This window comes from Oenanthe melanoleuca, chromosome Z (assembly GCF_029582105.1).
Source record: "Oenanthe melanoleuca isolate GR-GAL-2019-014 chromosome Z, OMel1.0, whole genome shotgun sequence".
Classification (NCBI taxonomy): Eukaryota; Metazoa; Chordata; class Aves; order Passeriformes; family Muscicapidae; genus Oenanthe; species Oenanthe melanoleuca.
This window is the reverse complement of record NC_079362.1, coordinates 34,018,670-34,041,649: the sequence shown is the minus strand read 5'-3', so window position 1 is coordinate 34,041,649 and position 22,980 is coordinate 34,018,670. Positions and strand designations below refer to the sequence as shown.

The 22,980-nt window shown below is 42.0% G+C and overlaps 1 protein-coding gene across 5 annotated transcripts in view; it reads right to left on the bottom strand.

Annotated features, from left to right (window-relative positions):
• SLC27A6 (solute carrier family 27 member 6) overlaps nt 1-22,980 on the bottom strand; it is a 139,752-nt gene that overhangs the window by 45,721 nt on the left and 71,051 nt on the right. For 2 of the 5 annotated variants that reach the window (XM_056514654.1, XM_056514655.1), the window contains exon 17: nt 20,829-21,076. The exons of 2 other annotated variants lie outside the window; for them this stretch is intronic. In XM_056514654.1, coding sequence (XP_056370629.1) covers nt 21,024-21,076 — 53 coding nt within the window. In that variant the 3' untranslated portion in view covers nt 20,829-21,023. Of the gene's footprint in view, nt 1-20,828; nt 21,077-22,980 lie in introns of those variants that run through there. One more of the 5 variants, XM_056514658.1, reaches the window with a different exon arrangement.

The window sequence follows — 22,980 nt, the reverse complement described above, 5'->3', positions numbered from 1 at the left end:
TTATTATTTTCTTGTTTTCTTGATTTTCTAATTCAGGTATGTAGGTCCATGCTAAGGTTTTGGCTTTCTTTTTCTTTATGTCCAGAGATAAAAGCACTGAAGTTTTTTGATAAGGATTCCCTTTACAGTAATCTACATAAAATGCAAATGTATTGTTCATATCTGTGTGGCAAGGAAATGTAGCTGTCCAACTAACAGGAAGAAAAAGTATATAGAAAATAAGCTTCTACGCAGAGCAAGAGTTCTATATAATCTGTTCTGTACAAGTGAATAATAATAGTTTTTGTCAGAGTAGGAAGAATTGTACTGCTAATCCTTGCATTTCTGTTTATAATTTAAAGTCAGGACTGTAGGATATTATGTGCCTTAAAAAGGAAGAACCAGCCTATGTTGGAGATTGGTTTAGAACATAACCTACATTTCTTCAGCACTTTTATTTCAAGAGCTACAACTGTCACCATATGTAGAAATGTGTGAACTCTAAGACATAGACAATATCTAACACAAAATCAGTATCTGTTATGAAACAGGCCCAAAACTTCATATGGCAATAGTTATTTTTATAATGGTCAAGAAAAAAAATGAAAAAAAAATGGTTATTTTGGAAGACTTCTAAACTTGATGACAGTGTTGCTTTCAGAAAATGTTTTGTTTTTAATTGCTATGTGGAGGACAAATTAATATGACAATATACCTGTGTGGTAAAAAAAGTAATAGGAGCCGTTTTGCTATCAGATTCCTGGTATTTAGAAGGCTATGAATGACTTTATAAACACTGCTTTACTCATTACTCCACACTCCAGGGTGATCTAGTTTAAAAATAACTGTGTAAGTAGTTATTTACAATACTGAATACCAACATGATTTAATTGAAATACATTCTTTTAAGGCTTTTGAAAGAAGTCTTTGGTGAATTACATTGAATTTGATAAAATTCAAGTAAATACTCCAAGCAAAAATGAAACTCAAGGAAAAATAACAAAAAAGTTGCTAAAACAAATACTAATGCAAGCATTATCCAGCATAAAACACACTCCAATATTTAAAATATCCCCATATTTTTAAATTTTTAAAGTGTTAAATCTGCATACCATGGATCAGTTTAAAATTCACATTAACCTTTCTCTTTGACTTGACGAGTTTCAAAATTTGTATGTAGATGTACCTGTAGGACCTCTAAGGATAGTATAAATATGATTCTTGAATAAAGGCTTTAGTAAAGTAAAGAAATATCAACCATTTTACTTTGAAAGGTTTTTCTTTATGTCTGTTTGGGATTAGCCTATCTTCAATTAAGGGAAGATCCCTCATCTTAAAACTTTAAAATCTTTTATTTATACTATTTCAGTATATTTAAGTATCAACAGATCAACTTGGAAATTTGCTCACCCTTATTTCTCTCTTTTGTGTGTGAAGGACATTAATATATTCCCAGCAGCTTCCTTTGACTGTCAAAGTTTAATCATGATGCATGTGGTAAAATATTGGTACTCTTCAAAACAGCCTCTATTTTTTATTTAACAAGAGGAAAAGGAATATTTTCATTTTTTTCTTCTCAACATAAATATATTTTGCTGCTTCTAAGATACATTTTTTTCTTTAAAGCTTTTGAAACCACCTGTATTTGTGTTGCTTTTGACTTAAAATAACACATTCTGTATAATATGCCAACAGTAAGAGAATTCTCATATGATTTCTGTAACTGTTTTAAAACCCTCCTCGTAGAAAGCTTTGGAAGAAGTCAAACTTTTTTGGCATGTGTAAAATTTTATGGTTAATCTAGTCCAAGCAAAGAAAACAGAGTAACAATTGTTTTTAGACCTGAGGGAACATTGGCAATGCCAGATAAAATTAGCAGTGCCATATAAAACCGTTAGAATGTTTTGAAATCAGCACACAGAATGGAGATTAGAATGTCATGCAACCCTCTAGTTGTCTGAACTTTTTTAACATTAGCCTGTTTTCTGGTAATTTTTTTACCTGCTTGAGGCTTGGAGTTCCTGCACTGCCTAATATCTCCACAGGTTAAAAGCTTCTCAGGTTTCTGGGTCTGCAAGGCTTTTAGATGCCTGTGCTGTTTAGCTGTCAAAGACTCCAGATACTTGTGGCTGGATATTAGATATAGTACTTCAGATCTTCTAGAGGAATAAGTGGGAGGGCAGGTTTTTCTTTTAACACCTTCCCTCCCTTATGTAATATTCTCTGAGTTTATCTCCCAGCGAACATTTTGAATATTTTACTTGCTTTTCAACTCAAAAAAGAACAGATTTATTCATAAGCAGTCATGGTTCATGTGCAAGTTAAATCATGTACAGGGTAAAGTAGAATAATGAATTTATGGTGCTGCACATCAGCCCAAATACAAGGATTCTCTGGAGGCTGCAGGACTGTTCTGTGCATGACCCAACTTGGGCAGGAACACTGATGATGGGAAATGTATTCAGCTGCTGAGCAGGACAGACCACAGAATCTGACCAGTACTGAGGTGTTATATAGATAAAAGTGACCAGTGGCAACAATAAGCTCTAAGTCTTAGAAGTATGCATTCTAGAAGTTTCTGGAGAAAAATGGCATGTCTTTGCCAAATAGTTTGCTTGCATTCAAATTGTGGCTGTGTCTTTCTGTCCTTCTGATGCGTAAGCTAAACACAAGGCAGCATTAAGCTGATAAGACTGAATCATTTGTGGTATGTGTAGACACTTATGTAAATACTCCTGTTATTTTATACTATATTATTAATAGTTCATATATTCACATATTAAAAAATTTACTTCTGAATTTCTTTCCAGAGGTGATTTTTTGTGCTCCTGGAATGGGGAAAGCAAGTATACATCACCCTCCTTCTCCAGATGTCAAAACAACCCTCAGCATTATTAGCAGATTGAAGTCCTGGTATCCTCACTCCTAAAAGCCTTCCAGGCTTTGAATAGAGAAATTACTGACCTCCCTTATTTATTGTTGAAATTGTTAATTTGTGAAGGATTTTTTTTGTCTTTTATAGGACTTTTTACCTATTGCTAAAAATATGGTGGTCTGCATATGAAATGTTCCATCCCTGAATTTCTTTAAGGGTTTTCTTAATTGACTGCTGTTTCACACCTATCTGTGACATGGGTTACCATATTATGTATCTAAAAGCTTTCCAGTACTAAAAATTCTTATTCTAATACTTGGCATTAATTTCTGTAATGGTGATTTGACTCTGGTTTAAACACTAAGATTCAGCTATTGTAATTTGTTTAAGGCTTTTGTACAGTCCATGACAAAATGCCTTTATGAAAATATGTTTCTTAAGTAATATCATTTTCAAAATTGAATGCATGTCTTGTCCAAAACAAAAAGCGAAGTCATCAGATTTGAAATAACAAATGAAGAGATGTTACTGATACTGTTTTCAGCTGGGTGTTTGCTGATACAAGAAAGAAACAATGCAAAAAACCAGACAAGATGACGAAGTCTGATACCATTACGGAAAGTACCAAAGGAGAAAGAAAAAACATGAAAGAAAGATTAACACTGGGAGGTGACTGAAGGCTTTGAACCGTGAAGCAGATGAAAGTGTATGGAAAAATACCTGACTTTGCAATCTGTTTCTATTCTTACCACAATAACCTTACATATCTTGAGTGTTGGCAGGTCACCTGGACCTTATTGCTGCATACAGAGGAGATTACTTTTAGTCCTAAGATAAAATTCCTCCTGTTTTTTAACAAAAATACAAAACATAGGGTAGGGAGAAGCCAAAATAAGTAATCTGCTATGTCTTCAGTTTAAAAGAAATTAAAAAGTAAATAAAGTATATACCTGATACTTATTTCATCAACACATACAGCTTGTGAGAGCAACATATGCAACTGATTCCTGTGAAATATGGTTTCCTGTGAATGCTGATCATGGCTGGATGACTGCCTTCTTTGAAGTACAGTAAAATGTTCTCAAGTAATTCCGTAACAAGCAATACAGTGGCTAGAAGCATAGCATAGGGCACGTCTGAGATAATTTTTTTTTAAACAACTTTGAACAACATTTTTTCACAGCCTCCTCAGTAGTCTAAGAATTAGACTGGTGTATGAAAGTGTTTCACAATGCCCAGTTCTCCTGACCTTGAAAGTACAGTTTGGTTCACTGGGCATTGAGAGCTCTTCACCCAGAGATACTTCTATGCATACTCTGCCTTTGCAGGCCCAGGGGAGAGAGAAGGGAGACCCATATGCAAATGAAGTCCTTTTTGAGGACTTCACTGTTGTTTGTATATATGATAAAGGTGCAACTCAAAACACTCAGGTTTGAAAACTTTATCATTAGTAGGAAGAGACTGGCACTTCCAGAGCCAGCTGCCATGCTTGATTAGGTGGGTGGTACACACTGTTGCTGCCAGAGCTAATTGAAATTACTTGTCAGCATTTTTGGTTGTATCTTCATGGAGGAATGCAAACATAGCTGAATTCCCCTCTGTGCTCCACACTATTCTGGAAGCTCTCAGACTTGCAGAAAGAACCAGGTTTTGTGCAGGTCTCAAATCATCTTGGCCATTGTGCATCATACCCAGGGTAACCTCAGCGGGCACTTGCTTTGTGGAGCCTGCTGGAGAATAAACAGCCTTGGTTTGTATGTGCTGACTTTAGAAGTCATGTCCTTGGATTTGATCACTCTACCCAATGCAGCTTTCTATTCACAAAGTTGCTGATAAATTATTTTCCTCTTGAGTAGGTACAATTCCTTCCTTATTGCATTTAGTTCCTTACATGTTCTGCATCTTACTGCTTCCCTAGTTTATCAAGACATTTGTACTGGTAGCAAAAAAAATGCTGGTGCCTTAAAAAACATACTGGGTAGCTCCATCATTGATGGAGAGGAAATTATTAGAGTATCTTTTGTTCCTTAAACCAGAAATCAAAATACAATTTTGAACTGAACTATAAATGAGATGCAATTTCTTTTCTAAGGCGTTTTGAAAGCATTAAGGATAAACACATTTAGGTGGAGTGAAGTGTGACATAATTTGTTCTTCACATTTGCAGATGAATAAACTGCTGGCTTTTAATTGTGAAGCCAGGAGCAAAATTGTTGCCTTGCAGTCTTCTTTATTTTCACTTTTTCTGAAGACTCAATGTTGGAAAACAATTGAATATGTCAGAAGAGTGTGAGGAAGAATGGCCACAGTAATGGACAGACAGCATACTGTAATACATATTCAAGTGTGAATAAAGTCAGATCAGGGACCAGACTTTTCTCTGGACTTTTTCGAGCTCTCTAATATTATCCTTACTATTAGAAAATAATTATGTCCTGAGCTGCACTAGGGGCAGGCTTGCCAGCAGGCCAGGGGAGGCACTCTCTCCCCTTTCCTCAGCCATGTTAAGTGATACACATGTAATAACACTGCATCTAGTTGTGAGCACATGGAGAATATTTTAGGTACTGGGGAGAGTTTAGACCAGCGTGAAGATCTGTATTTCCTATGAGGAAAAGCTGAACAAGCTGGGGCTGTTTAGTCTGGAGAAGAAAAAGCTCAAGGGGAATCACCTCACTGTGTGTAGAGTGAACACAGTGTGTACAGAGGGTGGAGCTGTGATATTATCAGTAGTGCCCAGTGATAGAACAAGAGGCAATGGGCACATACTGAAACACAGGAGGTTCCTCTGAACATTAATATGTTAATATTAATAATAATAACATCAGGAAAATGTTGGGTTTCTTTTACTATCTGAGAGTGACCTGAGTCGGGCAGGTTGCTCAACGTGGTGTTGAGTCTCGTTCTTTAGAGATAATCAAAACCTGTCTGGGTAGATGGGTCATTCTGTGATTAAAAATCAGGCTACTGCTGTTCTATAGAAATCTGTGCACTGAAGTACTAGAGAGGGAAGCCAGTATGAGTAATGTTCAGAAATGCTACCACCTTGTGGTGGCTGAAATGACTGAACATACTGAAAGTGCTCTGAAACTCAGCTCCTTACCCACATGGTCTGTAATTACATGCAGTGTCCACACACCTTCCAAAACAAGATTTCAAAGTGCTTGTGTTGTTCCTCAGTAATATCGAAGTAATATTTTCAGTAAATTAGTTTTTTTTACTTTAATTAATTTGCAACAAGTAATTAGAGAAGTCTCTGCCTTATGCTTTATTCATATGTTTTAGATAGGCCTGCAAGGAACAGGAGTTGGACTCAATGATTCTGGAGATTAGTAAATTTATATGGATTATGTAAAAAATATTGCTCTTTTAAAACCTCACTCCAAATTCAGAAACCTCATATCCCATGGGAGATGTCAATGCACCCTCAGTGAAGGTAGTATTAGTCATTATTACTATTAGTATTATTATTATTATTACTATTATTATTAATGGTGTTTCAAAGCATTATGACAGTAGTGGCAGTATTAGCACTTGTAGCGACAGCACAAACTTGAAAATCAAGAGAAAGTAAGTCCCATCCTTGGGAAATATAACCAAACACCTCTGCAAAATGGGCTCCAAATGGGGCAAGAATTAGGCTAATACAATACCTATTTTATCCATCTTGACAAAAGATCAGGAATCCCTGTGATTTCAGGGAAATACACAGTAGAATATACAGCAGATTGGTTTTCCCTCACATAAGTGCATCCAGCAGGTGTGTTAATATTGTATTCTCTGATCTGCTTCTTCCTGAAAGACTTTATAGCACCTTTCAACAGGGCCTAGGTTTTCAATTCCAGAAAAAGTGGGAACTCACAATCATTTCAGTCCAGTTTTCATGAGAACTCAATTTCAGTAATATAGCTACTGGTAAGTAAAGAAACAAATTTTGTGCCAGAATTCATGAATTTTTTTTTAAACAACTTATCTGCATTAATTCTGGTGTAAATTGTAGAAAATAATGACCACTAAATGCTACAACTGTATTTTAACATTGAATGTTTATTTTCCACAAAACATCTGATACTGAGCATTACATAAAATACTGTAATTAAATATTACACCATATAATTAACAAACATTGAACTGTAGTCTATATGCAGTGTTTGTGGAGTATTTTGGTTGTGTTTCTGACTGCATGTTTTGTATTTTATTAATGCCTAGGAAATTATTAATCTAATTTATGTGTTTTAAAAGCAGAATCAGTATTATGATCTAAAGGAGTAAAATATCCAGCTTACTTAATATACTAGACAGAAATAATTTATATCAATGATAAATGTAAAATAATGCTGTGCAAGCAGTTGCTGCACAGCAGTTTCTCAGGTGCCAGTCCATGAGCAAGTTGGTCTGCACACAAGAGTCAGTGTCTGGAAGCAGAAGTGTATATAAAATAATGCCATTTAAAATGTGGCTTACCTTAAGGGAAAAGTTCAAAACAGAACGTTCTCAGGCATTGTTACCACTTTTACAATTTTCAATATAGCAAACACTTTATTTTATTCTCATGCTGAAACAGGCCATGGTTTAGCTGTTTTCTCTCTTGATCTGTAACATGACTGATTTCCTCTTCACACTGCTACTCCCATTTCCCCAGCTCCCAGATAATTTAGATTTTGGCTCCTGAGCTCAGTCTGCTATTAAGTTCATACTCTCATTTGGCAACACTTGTGGTACAAAGCACGCTTAGATGACCCAGTCATTTCACAGACGCTGAGTAGCTGCCAGGTGGCAATAGTGTTCAACCATTACCACGAAAGACTGTTTCAAATTGAACAGCTAGCATGATTTTCTCTTGGTAACTACCTAAAAATTTGCAATAGTAATATTAAAAGTTTAGAAAAAAGCTATTAATTTTTTTAAATGTCACAAGTTCCTGAGATTTTCAATGTAAGTGATTCCTCAATGTCACTTCAATGAAGTCAGGCTTTTTTATTCAGAAAAGTTGGGGGAGGGAGGGGGGGGGAGAACCCAAACCAAGAAACCAAAGCCAAGAAACCACCAAAAGGCCCAAAACAAATACAAGAACTCCTCGACAGAACAGAGCAGAAGTAATACAAAAATTAAATAACTTCCTGCATACTCTTAGAAACCTCTTTGTAATATCTTTCTGCAAACAAGAAACTAAGTCAGCCAAAACCAAGTGAAAAATACTGTCTTGGAGCTACAGGAAATGCCAGTTCTTTGTGTCATTGTTGCTAGGCCCCTGCATTTCTTCTCGAGTCAAGTCAGAGGTTAAGAAGAATGACTTTCAGTGTGTCTGTTTTTCACAAACCCAATTAACCACAGTTGCAAGTCATATTAAAAAGAGCCTACATGAGGTCTGCTGGAAACCTTCAGGACTGATTTTATCTTATACCCACTTCTGCATGGGAATTTCTTATTTTTGTTTGTCTGTTTTGATTAGGATGAATTTTTTTCTCAAGATGTCATTCCACCAACCACCCCCCAGCCACACACACACTGAGGAAGGTCTTTTTTTATTTTGTTTTTGGTGGGGTGGAGTTTTTTAAAAGTTTTTGGTTTTTTATCATTCCCAGACCTCTCTTCTTTTGGAGCGCTTTTAATCGCGCTGCAGAGACAAGAGGACGGCTCGAGCTGCTGGGCGAATTCCAGTGCTGGTGTTTAGGGTGGGATCTCTCTGTGTCCCCTGGCTCCCACAGAGTCTTGGGATGACTCCCCCACCTCCCCACCTGGCAGGGCCCGTGCCATTCATCAGTCGTAGAGTCCCCCCGCACTCCCGGTCGGCTTCCTACCATCCCGGGCACAGCCTGCGCCTCGCGCACCAAGCTACCTGCTCGCCAAAACCCCCAGCGGGCAGCTCTGCTTCCACACCAGCACACACAGAGCACAACGGGGATTAGTTAAGCACCACAATGTAACCAGCTGCTTACTACAGCAATAGTAAACAAACACTTGTAATGGAACCACAGCCTGTGTAATTCCTGTCCGTGTTGGCAGGGCTACATTTCTGAAAATATATTAGAAATAAATCACAACAAGCTCCGTTCAAATGAAGCAAAGCAGTGTAAATATTAATTAATCAAGTATGAAGGGCCAACAAAGGCTGCCACTTATCCTCATGGGAATAAGAGCTACCTTCTTCCACCATTCGTCTTAAAACTACGTGAATTGCTTTTGCTTGGAGATTTATGGGGGATTTTTTACTGAAAGCAGCTGAAATGAGTCAGGAGAAGGGGAAGAGAACAGCCCTGCAGTCTGCTCAGGCAAGTGTGGGCACAGCTGGACTCAGCTTGCTGAGTGTCTTGAACAGATTTCAATGGAGAGGGTGGTGTGAGCTACCCGGGCGTGGGGTGGGTCAGTCAGCACGGCTGGTCACGGCTGCCTCGTGTACCATTGTGGGGAGCCTGGGGTGCCGTGGCCCCAGTGATGGAGCCGTGTGATGCTGGCCAGCCCTCCTGCGGAGCGGGGGCTGCGCTCTGATGTTGGCATCCGTGTCTCGCAGCCCTGCGCTGAACGGATATCCCGCCGGGAACCAGCCCTGCCCGCGCCGCTGTCCCCATGGAGAGCCTGGGGCGGGATGGGATGGGATGGGATGGGATGGGATGGGATGGGATGGGATGGGATGGGATGGGATGGGATGGGATGGGATGGGATGGGCCCCAGCGCCCTGCACTGGATTCTGTTCTCATTGGGCACGGGAAAAGGAAGGCAGTGTAGAATTCAACAGTCCTGTCTTTTGTTTAGGGATTGTGGTCCATTGGTAGGGTGGATGGTTATTTTTATTTGTTTTAATTGATCCTTGTGTTTTCAAGGTTTAGCCTTGTCTTCCCTGGCAGGGTATGCAGGACAGATGACAGGGAGCTTATGGATTCAACTTCTTATGAGTTGTACAGCTCTACTGTGTGCACATGAGTATGTTTCTCAGGTTTTTATTGCCAGGATTGACATTGCTTCCTTGCTTACACACTTTATCTACTATATATATTTTATATATAAACATAAACTACATTTATTTATGTAATTCTTTATTACCTGAGCAGTGGATGGTATTTGTGTTGAGCCAGTCATAAGGTGATGTAATTTTACTCTTCTCATGGAAGATAGATTTTTTTTCTGCTGCGATTTTTTTTAATATCTGTTTTGAAGAGATTCAGATTTCAGTCCAAAAGTAAGTTGTGCAAGGTACTTCCAAGAGAAAGGTTTAGGATCATGACCACAATCTAGGCTAAGTCTAAGAAATAACCACGTGAGGCTGCAGGGCCAGATTGTATGTTAACCAGAACCTACACTTACAAATCCACTGCAACAGCTACAGTCCTTGTGCCATCACTGCCTGTCTTACTTGCCCGCACAATGCAATGGGAAGTCGAATGTAAAACTCTAAACCCAAAAATAACAAAAATTTTAAAAAAGAACAAATTTTGGTGAATCCCTTTGTATGAGAAAGGTACACATGTATTTGTATATGCATCCATTAAAAATACTTAACCAACAGAACTCTTTGATTTATCTTTTGCATTAATTGAACATGCAGAGCTGTTGACTGATACCACTAAGTTCTCCATCTCCAAAATACACAGTTACATTAGGAGGGATGTCTGGCCAGCTGCATTGCTCAGGAGAGATGCCACTGGACGGCCAGGAAATAAGTAATTGGAAGTGAGACTGAAATAAAGAGCAGCAATGCCATCAACTCTTGGAATATATGCACCTTGGGTCTTTGGAAGGAGATAGGCTTGTTTAGATTTTTCTAAAGGCAGTGAAAAGTCTTGTCAGTGATAACTTCTACTACCAAGCACATCACCTCTGAGGATACACTCTAAGCCTACTTTGCAACTATTTTGAATGAGACACACTTCTGATTTTGAAACTTCTTTCCCACTAAAATTCCACACTGTAGAGCAGTGGCACCTGGTCCTTCAGCTGACCTCTCAGAGAACTAGGGGTCTGAATCCATCCCCAACAGAAGCCACATTGGCTAGCCAGGGTATTGCTGCAGTTACCAGGTACCTCTCCATCATCCAACAAAAACCCACAAACCCAGTGCCAGCAGTATACATCAAACTCATTGACACAGACTCCTTCCACAACTAGAAGAGTGCCACAAAACTGTTGAGAGGGATGAAATATCTCTCCTATGAACAAAGAATAAGAGAACTGAGGTTCTTCAGTATAGAGAAGACTCCAGGGAGATCTTAGATCAGCTTTCCAGCACTTAAAGAGTATCTACAAGAAAGGTGGAGAGGAAACTTTTACATGGGCATGTAGAGACAGAATACAGGGGAATGGCTTCACACTGACAGAAGGCAAGGTTAGATTAGGTATACAGGACATTTATGACTCTAAAAGTTTTAAAAGGATCCTAGGATATCCTGATTTGGAAAGGGACCACAGTGATTGAGTCCAACTCCTGACCCTGCACAAGACACTCCAAGAATAACACCATGTGCCTGAGAACACTGTCCAAATACTTCTGTCAGGCTTGGTGCTGTGACCACTTCTCTGGGGAGCCTGTTCCAGTGCCCAACCACCCCCTGGGTGAAGAACCTTTTTCTAATACCCAACCTAAACCTCCCCTGACACAACTTTAGGCCATTCCCTTGAGTCCTGTCACAGGTCATGACAGAGAAGAGATCAGCACCTGCTCCTCCTCCTCTCCTCATTAGGAAGTTGCAGGTTGCTGTGTCCTCTTCTCTTGGCTGATATAAGCAAGTAACCTCAGCTGCTCTTGAAGGCCTTCCCCTCTAGACTCTTCATTGTCTTCATAGTTCTCCTTTGGACACTCTTCAACAGCCTTATATCTTTTTTATATCTTTCACATTAACCCAAACCTGCCCCCAGCACTGGAGGTGAGGCTGCCCAGTGCAGAGCAGAGGGGACAATCCCCTCCCTTGCCCAGCTGGTGATGCTGTGCCTGATGCACCCAGGACAGGGTTGGCCCTCCTGGCTGCCAGGGCACTGCTCACTCATGTTCAATTTGCCCTCCACAAGGACTCCCTGGTCCTTTTCCATGGCACTGCCCTCCAGCCGCTCATTTCCCAGTCTATTCAAGGTGCAGAATCCAGCGCTTGCCCTTGTTAAATTTCACACTGTTGGTAGTTTCCCAGATCTCTCATTCATCAAAGTCTCCCTGCAGGACCTCTCTGACTTCCTAGGAGTCAACGGCTCCATTTTGGTATCATTAATAAACTTAGTATCTCTTCAAATGTTGAGGTCATTAATTATGATGTTGAAGAGCACAGGGCCTGAGGTGGAGCTCTGTGGAACCCCACCAGTGACGGTGACAGCAGTCTGACATCACCCCATTCATTGTAACCCTTTGTGCCTGACACATGAGCCAGCTGCTCACCCACCACATGAAGTGTTTATCCAGCTGTGGGCTGGACATTTTCTACAGAAGGATCCTGTGAGACAGTGTCAAAAGCTTTACAGAAATCCAAAAAGATCACATCAACTGGCTTCACTTGGTCAACTAGGTAGTTAATGACAACATTTGCATCATCCTGGGAATCCCGGGATCCATTTCTGTGTAGGATGGGTTGTCCCATCACTTGTTCTTGCCTTTGGATTTTAGAATCATTTAGAGCCATTATTTCAAACATTTGTCTTTTATTTTAAAACTGCATTAAAGTTTAAAGAGAGTGACAAGTGCCCTGTAAGTCAGTGACAGGTTTTTGTGAGGTAACAGCCCACATTTGCCGTTCACAATGCTCCTTGTCTACCTCACTGGGAGAGCCAAATGCATGCAGACATTTCAGGCCAATCTCTGCACCAACTTTTTCCATGTTTGGTTTTAAAGCCAGGGTTTTTCCTTTCTACAGTCCCACTGGATTGGGGAGATGGGCACAAGGGCATTTTGCATTTGCAGGGCCCAGTAAAGTGTCCCCTTGGTCATGTCTAGCAGTAGGGGAATATTAAACCCAGAATTATCTTTCAAATTCAATTTCAGTTCTTCTCAAAGCAGTTTTGCTTTGCCAACAGTTGTTTCATCTACATGTTTACAAGGATGGGCCTCCATACCAAGAACACAAAATAACAAGACATCATGGTTTAACCACAGCCAGCAGCTGAGCTGAGCACCACACAGCTCCTCACTCACTCCACCCACCACCTGGTGAGAGGGCAAGGAGAATCAGGGGAAAAAAACCCAGTAAAACTCATGGGTTAAGATAAGATATTGATCATGTCCCCAGGGTCCCAAGAACACTGTGCCCAGTGGTAGCATTGACAGGGCCAGCAAAACATCTCCTTTCTATGCAGAAGGCTATGGTGTGATATCAGGATCAGGAGCCTTTTGGAGGAGATCATTACAAGCACCCCAGATTTTTTCTTTGGGGGAAAAGCCTATCACTGGGTTGTCCTCTCTGCTTGCCCACTATGAGTGGGTTTTCGATAATTTCCCTATACAGACTAATCTTGTGGCTGGCATTGATAAGTTGCTGGTAAAATCATGGTTGCAAGGGAATCCAACTGGAATCGAGCCCTTGAAAAACACCCTTCCTAGATGCGTGCTGCGCTGGAGGGAGGTGTGAGGGGGACAGGCAAGGACGGCAGCCAAAATTCACAAGGTCCCAGTTTAACACAGTGACCTATTTAAAGCAGAAGCAAAACAAACCAGTTGTTATGAATACACATCTTCCTAACATTTTAACAGGAAAAAAAGAAAATGCCAGGAGTTTTCAATAACCGTGCTTTTCTCAGCAAGCTGGGGAAACACAACAATCCTGATCCAGAGCAGATGGGAAGGTGTGAGTTTGTGGCTTTTCCTATGCTTGCTTCTAAAATCTGAGAATGCACTCCCCCTTCTCACCCCCACTATCACGATTAGTTCAGAAATTTCCATACATCACATAGCCCAGATAACTTCTTTGCACACTCAAGAGAAGGGTCTTCACCCAGTCTGGGCCTTTTTTGCTCGACAAGCCTGATTTTAAGTACTACAATGCACATAATTCAGGTATGGCATACACAGACCTCGAGTGTATTGCCAAGTTACCAGTGCATACAACAGACACCCCTTCCAACCCCAGGCATTCTATGCCTAAGTATTGTGTACATGTGTTTACTTTGCTTAATCACAGAGCTCGCTAATCCAAGTTCTAAAAAGTAAGTGCAAAGATTAAAGGAAAAAAAAAAAAATCCAACACCGCAGTGTTCAAAGGAAACTGTAATTTTGCAGTGATGGTGTTTTACACAGCAACAGCCACAAAACAGCAACTGGGCTGGAGTGCAGCTTTGTGGTGTTACAGCAGCTTTGAGCACAGGGCTGGTATTAAAATGCATCACCAGGCTTGTGCCGTCTTTGGGACACTGCCCTGCTGTGAATTTTGTTTCCTTGTTACTGACTGTTTCTGTTGGGTAAGTTTCAAAAGAGCCAGCTGATTAGAATCTGGCCTTTAATTTCACTTAACTACTGTGAATATAATTCTCTGCCACACCCTGCTCCTTCCCTAACTCTGACAGAGGGAATTCTTCAGAACACAGGATATATCGATACAGGTAGAATAAACCTCTATATACCACCCAGATAAAACAGAATCAAGGGGGTTCACGAGACCTGCTGGAACGAAATAGAAGATCCATTAGTGAAAGAAAAGTATATTGCTCAGGAGCCGTCCCTCTATGAAGATGAAGGTTGAGTTCTTCAAACCACATAATTTTGTCGTTTTCTGAAGTTGCTCCTCTCATGCTAAAGTGTCTATTGGAATAAGCTTTGACCACGTCAAAAAGCAGTGAATAAGTACATTTTCTCAGCCTCTGCCTGTGAAGGCTTGGCCCAGAGCCACACAGTCCAAAAGTCACTTCATATTTTAAAAACAGATTTTGAGAAGCCCTGCAGCCAGCCAGGACCAGATAGAAGGCAGGCAGAATGAGGAGATAAACTGGGGAGGATCAGAGGCAGCAGCAAGAGAAAGAGCAGTAAAAGGGAGGATTTTCACATGGCATAAAAGCAAGCACACCTGCAAAAAGGCTCTGCTGCTGCCTGTTGGGGGGTTTTTTGGGTTTTTTCTTTTTTTGGGAGTTTTTTTTTTTGTTTTTTTTGTTTTTTTTTTTTTTTTTTTTTTTAGTGGGGAGTGAGGGGGCAGGATGTAAGTGGGGAGGAGGAAATATGAGCTCTTACCTCCAGGGAGAGATGTGCTGGCATACTCCAGTGGAAAGACCAGTTACAGTGTGGAAAAGAAGGAGCATAATTAATGAGGTTGCCAGGGCTGTATGCACTTTGTTGGGCTGTACTGTCAGTTGCAGTCCCCCAGATATTAAAGCCTAAGGAATACTGTTCATCCAGCTTGCCACCTGTGCCTCTCCTTTCTTTATAAAAGGTTCCCAAATCAAATTGCAGGCAAAGGCTTTTGTCCCCATGGCACACTGCTGCTTGTGCCAGGGGCACTGCTGCTGCCATGCCTGCCTTCATGAAGGAAGAAAGTGCTCGTGGATGCAAGGTGCAGAATGGAGGACAACAGGCTCCCTAAAGCTGCTTCTTAGCAAGAATTAGCTGTTGCCCTCTTAATGGACTCAACACCTTCTAATCCTGCTTTTGCACTGCAGACTGGCCTGCGTCCTCACCTGTGGCAGGCATAAACTCTGCACGCACTGTGCTCTCCACAAAAAGCTCCGAGTCACCGAAAGGCGTGGTTTTATGGAAGCCCTGCCTTTTGGCAGGAAGGTGCCCGGACTCAGAGCAGGCGGCTGCAAACGCCCAGCTGATGGCACTGTGTCTTCGTCAGTCTGCCTGTCGGGGAGACAGCAGTGGGTGACCTGCCGGAGATCAGCGCCTAAAGGATTGTCGCAGCGACAAACATAGCCCACGACCTGCTGTTTCTACCCTCTAGTTAACACTGAGCAGGGGCGCTGGCAGCTGAAAACTTGGCAGAGGAAGATGCTGTTGTGCAATTAGAGACTGTAGCCTGAGCACAACGGAGATGGAGGCTGTGGCAGGGACAGTGTGCCTTGACAAAATTCATGGCAAGAGAGATTTATGTCCAAAAAGGAGACAGAGGAATCCTGTAACTTTATACATGAACAAAGGGAGAGGCCATGGGGCATTTGCCCATGGGGTGTCTCAAATTGTTGGAGGATGCAGCCTCCTTTTTCTACTAATTTCTGGCTGCATCACCCTCTTCCTTTCCTTATTGGCTGAGGTACTTGCAAGGTATAGACTTTCAGATTTGCCTACTGTATGTTCCCCTTAATATGCAACCCCTTTTTGGATATTAAATCATATTCATATTCTATTAAGTCTTCTTCTCTCGTCTCAGGAATTTAGCATGACATTGGCTGAGCAGCAATCCATGTCAATTAGTAACATTTTCTGAAACTTATAGTTTCTCCCATTACTTCCTTGTCTAAAAGTCCCTGGCCCTGTCTACAAGTAGATTCACACAGTCTGTTTGTAAAGACACGTTCATCTTATTCCTTTCAACAGCAATCCTGGTTCTCCTCTTGGGAGATGTGGGTGGTATGAAAGCCTGAGGAGCAATTGGTTACAGCCCCACACCTTCCTCTCTAAGACAGCCAACTATGACTAGAGCAGAACATCATCAGCATTTTCTGGGAAAGAAAGAGGTGCAGCCAGTCCTGTCCTACTTCCCCATGGCATCTGCCTGCTTTCTGGGGGAGAATGAACAATGCTGCAACTAGCTGGAGGCTTCCCATGCCCATGGTGGCCACCCTGATCAGTGAAGTAGCTCCACAGCATGCCTAGAAGGTGTAGCTGTTGCTAGAAACCTACTGTGCAAATCAGACTGTCACAGGGCTCAAGAGAGCATCTGGGCACTGTGTACACCTTCCTTCACAGGAACAGGTGACTACTGCTACTGTGATTTGGACATGACTGGCTTGAAATCCTGCCATTCACTGGCCAGCTGGTCAAATGGGAGACTTTCTGGTCACTGACAAGCATTTATAATTAACAGCATTTTTTACTGAAACTTTCTGGGGGCATGTCTTCTTTTGAAGTAGTTTCAGTTTTGCTCAGGCAAGTAGAATTTTACTAAAGTTGTTGGGGACATTCAAAGTACTTTTTAAAAGGTTCAAGGAGCAGAGAGAAGGCAGAGTGACAGAGGGGGTAAATTTGCAAGCATTTTTGCTGGTTTTGCTGTGACCTGCATTGTCTCAGGGCTTCTGCCATATCCCCACAAGTACCCCAGACCTGGTACCAGCAGGATTCATTGCTGCACCTCCTGTCCCACCATGGCCCAGTGTCCCTCAGTGCCTGCTCCTGCAGGCACCTCTCAGGCCCTGAGCTCCACAGCCCTCACCCACCTGGGGATGCTGAGGGTCCCTGCAGAAAAGAACACCATGAGATGGCTGCAGGGGCACAAATGCCATTAGAAGAGCACATACAAGTGTGCATGTTGTTCTGTGTGCCCAGGGTCATGGGGACAGCTGTGGCCTCTTGAAGGACAAGTGGAGAACGACATGTTTGCTCTGCTAATGTACTAATTGAAGGAAATTCTAATTTTAAAATGTCATGTACTGGAAACACTAGTCATTTTAGGGTGCTCTTGGTTTTCATTTGAAAAGTGCACTGAAATCCTGCAGAAATCAATGTCAGTCTCTCCGAGTTACTGGAGCCAGTGTGGTGTGCCTAACTTTGTCTTGTCTTCTCAAAATGAGCATGTCAAATAAATCATAGTGTTTCAATTATAAATGGACCCAAGACAAAACACATTCTAAAGCAAGGCTTTAGGTTTTTTAGATCTATCTATCTACTCTATTTCTGACTGAAATGTAGACAGATTGCATTTATGGGTTTGTTGCTTGTGCCACAAAGGGACCCTGCAATTAGAAATTCCACTTAAATACTTCTTGAAGAATCAACTAAAACACACCATGCATAAGTCCTTTGGGTCCCTGTTCAAATAATTTTAGGGTGACGTGGTAAAATACACTTGATTGTGCATATCTGCTCTCCACTCTGCTTGTAGTGCAAGTAAGTGGGGAGGCAGAGACAAGTGCAGTTGAAATTCCACCATTACATTTTATACTGGAATCAAACCCTTGGTTTACCAGCTACTACACCTACACAGACAGAGGAACTGTAGGATCCACATGCAAGCAGGTAGCAACACATCTGTGTTCTGTTGCTAGCATTAGGGACAAAGCAAGGGGATCAAAGTTTAAAATAGCAGCAGAACTACATGATCCTGTAAAAGGCAGGACAGAGACTGGAAGCTGTTGTACATTTACCTACCTTTACTGAAGGTACTGGAGCAAGCCAGAGATGCAGAATGCACACAGCTTCTATTTTCTGTCCTTGAGGACAGTTTAAACTGTGAGACACTCAAATTTGACATCTAGCTTGAAAAAGAACAGAGAGAGAGAGAGAGGGAAAGATGGAGAACTTTGTCCCAGATGGCATAAGCAAGAGTCAGAGCACAACCATGACTGTGAGACACCTCAGGTTCCACGAGAGCTGGAAGAGATATATCATGGAGGCAAAGTCTGGGTGTGGGAGAGATGTAGATTATACATGGAACTTGAAACTGGGGCCCAACAGCTTGGCTTTGGAAAATCACAGAGAAGAGCAAAGAACTGAACGGAGGCACAGCTGGGCAATGTTTGGATGAGTGAAGAGAAGGGGTATAAGGTAAACAGGTAAAAGGGAAGTGGCTGACCATGTGGACAGCAGAAGTACAGGGTGAGTTTTGTGTGTGGGATGAAGATCAACTGTCTTTTCAAAGAATAGAAAAAAGTAGGACTGCAGTGACTGAGATGGGGCGAAAAAGGCGATTCAGAGCTGTGATCCTGAAGGAAAAAAAGAGTTATAAGAGGGCTGAAAGTCAAATTTCTGCACTTCTGTGAAGGCAGCGTTGCATATATTGTGACCACTTCAGGGAGCAGTAACGGATGAAGGATCTGACCCTTTAACTTCTCAGATCTTGCAATGAATTCTGGCAGCACAGTAAAAGAAGATTCACAGCAGAAAAAAAAAAACCCACAGCACTTGGGCTTGATGAGCCATAGCTCTCCTTAAGCACAAGAAGCTGGGAAGCATGAAAGGGTGTTCTAATCCTGTCCTACACTTACCGTAACTGAAACTCAGAGGCAGCAGATCACCTTTGCCCCAAACGCTAATTTTCTGCTGCCTCCCAGAGAGCAATAACCTCTGGTGCATCACCTTGGCTTGCAGTCTGATAAACCAGCAGGAGGATGCAAAGACAGGAGCTGGGGGAGGTCAGGTACTGCCAATGCCAGTGCTTTGACACCATCTCCTGACTCCACGCTGAGCCAGTTGGGAGGTGAGCTTCTCATCTGTTCACATTTCCAGCAGCACTCATAGGCTGGCTGTGTCCAGTACAGAAATCATGTGAGCTGTGTGGGGGGAACAAATGCTGACACAAGTCAGCCCTGCCTTGGAGGAGGAGGGAGGAGGGGCACAAAGGGTTGACATCTGTCAGAAGGTCATCAAGCTGGCAACCGTCCTTTAGGCAGGAGCTTATAGCAATCCTGGCTTATTGTGAGCCCACCCTTGGGATAGGCTCAGAAGGCAGAGGGGGCACAGAGTGCTGCAGCACTACATCTCATCTCAAACTAGGCTTTCCAGACCTGGAGATGGCCCAAGAGATGCCTTTGGAGACTGGAGACTTCATTGCACTGGGATTATTTTTATGGTGAAAGATCTCATGTCATGGGCTCTAAGGAGATGAACTGCCCTTTTCTGTTTTTCAAAAAATCTAACTTAGATGATATAAAAAAGAGCAGTTTGGTCTTACAGGAAATTAATGAATGAAAAGAAATGCTGCCTTTTCATTTCAGAGCTGCACTCAGTCTCCAGTTGGGACCGTGAGAGAACGCCATTGCTGGGGAGCTTCCAAACCCAGAGAGTGCTGGTGTATCCATGCATGCTGTGGGAAGCAGTTGTAATTGTCAGGCATTAAACTACGTTCCCTAATCAGCTCTGAGCTGCTGGTGAGATCAGCAGCCCAAGCTACCTCCATTGTCTAGGAGCTCACTCAAACAGTCTGTTATAGCCCGTTTGGTTTCCTGATCTTCGTGCAAAGGGGTAAGAACAGGCCCAGTGCCCCACAAGAAAAAATATGGCTCAACACACACTGACTTGAGCTGAGCTATTTATGAAGCTATTTATGGAGGGTATGGCAGAGCCAGTGTGCTGTGAAACAGCCGTGTTGTTTCTACCAGCTGAGGTCTGTGAGGGAAGCTGTGGGCAGCCTAAAACCTTCACAGCTGGCATGTGTAACCATGCCCTTCTGGCTCTGCTTGGGGGAAGGGGACATGGAACATTTTCTCATCAGCATGGGTCTGAGCAGAGAAATTGCTCCTGCTGACAACCCCCAGTGAAAATCAGTTGCTGGCTTATTTGTAGTGTTGCTTAATAAAAGGCGCAATGAGTTTCAGTGAATATGCATTTCCTGTGATGCTATTTCAGTGTCAAAATTACTCTATCAGCAGCCTGTTTAAAATGGGGTTATGATGGAGCACCAATCTTATTAGCTAATTGTGCTTGCTGTGGCTCTGCATTTCACAGCCACATTACAATGGTTGGCTGATGGGCTCTGTAGCCAGGATACTTTTAATTCCCCCTGGATTTCATTATTGTGACTGCAAAGGAAGGAACAGAATAGCAGATGAAGCTATTGCATCTGTAGGATGCTGCCTATGCCTTGTACTGAGCTCTGCCCTTAGGCTGAATGAGTTGGCAGGACTCATCTGGAAGAGTGAAAACAAAAATTTTGTATTTGTCTAGGTTTTGTGATACAAAAAAAATTAAACCTTTGACTCAGGAGCAGCTGCTTTTTTTTTTCCCCAACGAGTAGACTACTTTAGTGTAAAGTGCTAATAATTTTTTAATAGCTTTCACCTGCACAAGCACGCCATACGTATATCTGGACATATGTGACATACTCAGTACCCTGTGCCTGATGTGTTACTACTATCACCAAAGTGCTCTGTGTCTTGGCCTTCAGCACTGCACCAGACCTTCTTAACATTTTTAATACCAGAACAGGCAGCAAGGACAGTTTTTTCCCCTTGCAAAAAAAAGATACTCAAGGAAGGGTCTCTCCAAAAGTTCCTTCTGCTGCAAATCCAACAATGCTCAGACGGCAAGGGCTCATTTGTCTTCATACGACTTTTCAAAACACCTCCGTGTGAACACTTAATTCTAGCCAAAGCAACTTTCTTTTTTCCCCCCCAATTTCTAGTAGCAGTTCATTACAGCAGTTGTAATTGTTAAAGGCAAGCATAAATACCCTGCAAAAGAAATACTCCACTGCCATCCCTCCTGTAAGTATGGCACAGATAATGCTCTTGGATCCCTTCTAAGCTTTCCAGACTTCTTTCCCACTTTCAAGGAGAGTCTCTGAGCTCTGGCACTTCATTTACTATTTATTGTCCTTTCTACCTTTCTACCTTTTCCATTTCCATGGACATATTTCCAATATTGTCCTATTACCTTTTCCATTACCTTTTCCCTACTTACTGCTTTTCTAGCCTGATCCCTCCAGAAATGTTAGCTGGAAAACACCTGCAGGACCTCAGAGGGAGTGGGCAGAGCTACAAGGTGCAAATACAAGGCTCCTCCATATCAGCCTGAACAACAAACAAGGTTCTGCCACTGATGTGACTTACCTCAATTGATGTGTTGACTGGTCACCAGTCCATTCACTCCTTCCTCCCACTTCCTTCACCGTGTCATGGCTGGAGCCCTTCTGGAGCCCAACCCCTGTTTGTAGCCACATATCAAATACTTAACTTATTTCAAACAGGAGTTCATTTGCCCCCATGACTCAAAACCTCAATGTGTGCTTTTTACTTGCCTTGTTATGTGCTATTTCTAAAGTTCAGATGGTGATTATGGAAAGGTGGGGGGCCCTGGCCCATAAATACAATGAAGTGAACAGAAATTCAGGCTTGTGTATGGTTCTCCTACACTCTTCATTCAAGCTTTGATTCCTTATTATTTCTTTAAGAAGCTTAATAGCTTTTCAAGCTGTTAATCTTCCGGGAAATTCATACCTGCAAGTGCTTATGTTGGTTTTTTTGGGGAGCAAATTACATTTTTATAAAGCTGTCAAACTTCATCATAAACAGTATGAACCTCACATGCTCTTCTGGCAGGCTGATCTCCTACTGCAATGCAATACAGACCTTTCTGAGATTTTCTTGTTCTTTTTTTGTTCCATAATGCACAGACACAACACCACAACTTTCAAAAGCAAGCTGTGATGCTCCCTGCCTGGAGACTGTAGGGCTTCTGCGCCCTTAGAAAGAAGAACTCCTCTGCAGACCTCCTACCCAACCTTTCAAAACAGGCAGCAGAAATCCCTTGAAATCCCTTTACTTCATTCAGCAATGTTCAACATTAGGCACTAGAGTTAGGTTTGTTGTTGTTGTTATAGGGGCAATGCAATTTTGAGAGATTTGAAAGACACCCAGCACACCTTCCAACAAGTGAATTTTTCTTCTTGCAGAAAATAGGCAGTGAACTACCAAGACCCACTAAAGGACTGGGATCCTAAGGAGGGGATTTTCTAGAGGAGGATTGAGTTTTCACATATTTTAACTATCAGAAGAGGAACCAGTCTGAGGTGTTCATGCCTGTATCATTTCTCTTGCATAGGAGACAAATTCCACCCAATTGCCTCTTGCAGCTGCAGAGACATTTTTAGATCCCAATTTCACACATAGCCTTACCTGCCCCTATTTCATTCATCTGTCCTCCTGCAGCACCTGAGTACTGACTGATCTTTAATGTACTTGGCCTTCATGGCATCACCATCTTTGAGGAAAGAGAGGCACAGAGACAGAAAGTGGTAAGTCCCAGGCAACAGAGGAGGTCTTCAGTAGAGCAGCAGTGTGTTGGCCCCAGGCATGTCCAAATCTTTGAGCCATCCCTCTCCTACCTGGAAGCAAGTATGGGGGGACATGGCAGGTCCTGCAATCAGGAGAAGTGGCCAGACTACCCTGCTCCATCTGGCATCGCCAATGCCTAGCAAATCTTTTTTGTCCAAGGTTTCTATTCAGGACTTAATATTTAAAACTAGAATACAAGTAAGAGCTATCAGGAAAGTAATTCAAAATGGGAGACATCACTATTTCCGGGACTGTGGCAGACTTTTTTTTTTCCTAGGGCACAGGGTTCAGGTCTGTGATTT